Here is a 3413-nt window from a genome sequence, read left to right on the forward strand (position 1 = left end):
GTACCGTGAGCTTAATTGAGTTCCTCCAAAGTCTTTTGGACTTTGACTTTTTATATATATATCTTTTTTTATATTCTATTTATACTTTTAGAAAGAGCAGCTACAGGCTTAAACCCTCTAGATCTGAGAGTGGTTTAATTCCTCTTTTGGGTACTGTTTACTGCTTGTGGCAGTAAAGCTACCACATCGATCAGGCTATCTACTGATGGACTTTGAAGACATCGGATGGGTTCAGCAAGAGCTCTTGACTCTCATGTGAGAATTTATCATAATTCATGAAGATGTGACTGATGAAAATGTGGATAATTTTTGGTTGAATCATTCATCCAACATATAAGGTGTTTGAAAGTATATCACCCAAGTACTGTGGGTGATCCATTGGGTATGACTGAGACAAGATAAGAAAGTTTTTGTATAATACATAATAAAGATTACAAAATTTCAGCCTGTCACATTCTTCAACTAAGATTGGCGGACCTGTTGAACCAGACCCAATAGATCCTTCTTTACATTGATCAAGAGTTTGATGTTCAAAGAATCCCATATTTCATCCACTTCCTTCTTAGTTGGTATTTGCAAATTCTCGTGATCAATGATCATCGTTGTATGTCGAAGATTCAAAAATGAGAGCTTAGGCCATGTGTATGTGAATAAAAGAGGCTTCATCAAGTCCCATAGAGCATTGGTCACTATGCAAGGATATTGAATACATTCTATGCCTTTACAGCCCTTAAAGCTTGCAATGGAGAACCCTGAGTCACATTCGAGGAAGAGTTGTTTGAGAGCCGGGAGATCAGTCTGACTATCAATATCTGGTTTGTCTTGGGGATGATGAAGGTCTAACTCAAGTCTAGTGAGACAGGGAGCAGAACCACTGAGGATTTTGTGCACCATGCCAGCTGTTAACCCGCAACATCTGGAAAGCTCAAGGTGCGTAAGCCATTGGGGCCAAGAGTTCATGTTCCAAGTTTGATCTTCGCAAGTGACACTGTCAAGTCGTAATTTGCAAAGGTCCTGAAGCTGGGCCAGGTTCCATCCAAAGGATTATTCTAAGGTCGGTTTGGGAACAAAGTCAAAGAAGGACAGGTCCAATGATACGAGAGCCGGTAGCTTTTTGAGAAGATCAATCACAAATTCGCCTGGAAGACCTGCACCATATCTGAGGCTCCTCAATTTTAATTGTTGAAGTTGGGGGATAAGTCCAAATAGACCTATCAAGTGGGATGTCCTGGGAGAAGATACTTGTGAGACATATGTATTCTCTGGAATAAGCATGACTACCGACTCTAGGCAAGGACAGGCTTTGAAGATCTTTTGAATGTTTGTGACTCCAATTCCGTATGTTTAATATGAGTCCACATCTGCTAAGGTTTTGGGTACCGTTGTGTTATTGTGAGCACTCCTTTCAAGATCCAAAAGCTGTACCTCGACACCGTTGATAAGTGTCAAATCTTCTAATTGAAAAGTGAAAGTTTTGACTAGCTTCCCATGATCCAAGAGTAGAGATTTGGTCCAGTGTGACAAAGAAGTAGACATCGAGGTTGGAAATAGGAGGTTCTGATAAATTTAACAAAGTTAGTCCAGTGTGAACCCAAAGTCCGTACACGGCACATACATACCTGCCACAATCTAGGACAACAGAGCCTATAATACTTTTGATTGACCACTGCCAGGCTTTGGAAGGTAGTGAGAGGCGGTCATTGATTGGATGTTCCTTCCGCCAGTTCTTCATGCACAGGCCATGAACTCAGATGCTCCCATTTTCTCCGACGCATATTACTTTCCTCTTTGGAAGAGTAAAGGTAAACAATGTTCATGATGTTGTCTAAAATTTCTTTGGGGAGATCCGGCCGATTCATGATACAAGGTGTTGACGGGGTCAATTGAAATCAATCTGCCAAGACTTGAAAGGCTTCTCCAGCAGATCCATTGATGTTGAGGTCATGTTGGAGTTCTTTGTCGATTGACCAGAATATGAGATTGAAAACCGCTCGGTTTAATTTTGGGTCATGCTTGTCAAACTGATGTTGAAAGTAGTCGGACGTCCCAGAAAGGTTATGAATCATGACTTTCAGCTCTCGTTCCCACAGAACAAAGTTTTCGCCAGTCTTGTTTAACTGAGTCAAATCCTTTGCAATACTTGAAATTCTACATAAGAACTTGGTGCTACAAGCCTTGCTCGCGATTGCAGATCCATGACGCGTGGTCAACGATGGAGCAACCATGGAGCGTATTTTCACTGCGTAGTAAATCCTCAATCAATGAAAGCCAAAGATGAGGGTGATGATGAAACGCAAGAATGAGCAAGGATGAATAGGATGTATGCAAGACGCAAAACAAAACGAGTGTGTATTTGAGTTGGACTGGACGCGGCCGCGCGACTCGCAAACCTGTTGGCCCCAACTCTCTTGCCGAGAAGGACTTGACTCAGCGTGGCCCCAACCCCGGTTCTGTGCGCGGACTGACCAGCAACTGAAGGAGTTTGGAATGCCTTCCCTTATGAGAGGACATCAACAAACATTTTTGATTATAACTTGATCATCTAGACAAAAATGCACTCACCACCTCATCATGATGATAGAGCAAATTCCATCCCTTTCTATAATCATGTACCAAATAAGGGGATTAGATAACACTCACTTCTGCGGGATGTGAGTGAATATCTTTAAGCTCATGTTTTGTCACTTTTGTGTAAACTTTTTTGATCTTCTTTGATCACAGTGTTACAAATCATTTTTACATGATTTGTATGTGATGTATGACTCTTAAAGGTGAGCCAATATTCTCAAATATAATTTGAAGTATTCAATTACTTCACCGCTTTCTGTTAATCAAGTTTAAGGATTAAGTTGAGCAGATAGTCAGTCAATTTGTGAATGATGACTATCAGAGATTTTGAAAGCTGATGTTTCTGTGATGGTGTCAGACGTAAGGTAGGAATGCGTACTTGACCAACTCAAGATTCAATAGCTAGCTAAATAAACCACACTGTTTCTTGTAAATGTTTGGTTCTTTGAGGCTTTGGTGATCATAGCGGTCATTCTGAAATTATACAATTTACTCCACAATCATGCAAAAAAGTGGTAATCTCTTACACCTTGCACCAGTAGGGGAAAGATGCTTCAAGGTTTGATAGGGAGATTGAATCAAATGAATGAATGCCCTAAGAGTCGACTTGAATCTTGTTAGACAATATGTCAAAATTGTATAATCCTGGGTATGGCTTGAAAAAGTTCATCATGTCAGCTTCACAAGAATTCAGAAACTGCGAAGGGTATTTTTGGAAATTGAGGACAACTGAAACAACATGACAGGGTATCAATGGAGATCTTGAGGGGAGAAAACAAAAAAGATTAATTGTGTTTCAAGATGTGGCAAGGGTCACGAGTTATGGAGTTGACATCCCATATTTT

General features: G+C 40.6%; 1 protein-coding gene across 1 annotated transcript; it reads right to left on the reverse strand.

Annotated features, from left to right (window-relative positions):
- Positions 1-322: 322 nt before the first annotated feature.
- MELLADRAFT_103989 (uncharacterized protein) lies at positions 323-1536 on the reverse strand (the record flags this gene model as incomplete). The annotated part of the gene is made up of 3 exons (XM_007406850.1): positions 323-388; positions 478-1020; positions 1360-1536. 3 exons carry the CDS (start codon positions 1534-1536, stop codon positions 323-325), a joined length of 786 nt encoding a protein of 261 aa, XP_007406912.1.
- Positions 1537-3413: the final 1877 nt, after the last annotated feature.

The sequence above is a fragment of the Melampsora larici-populina genome (assembly GCF_000204055.1).
Source record: "Melampsora larici-populina 98AG31 unplaced genomic scaffold MELLAscaffold_7, whole genome shotgun sequence".
Classification (NCBI taxonomy): domain Eukaryota; kingdom Fungi; phylum Basidiomycota; class Pucciniomycetes; order Pucciniales; family Melampsoraceae; genus Melampsora; species Melampsora laricis-populina.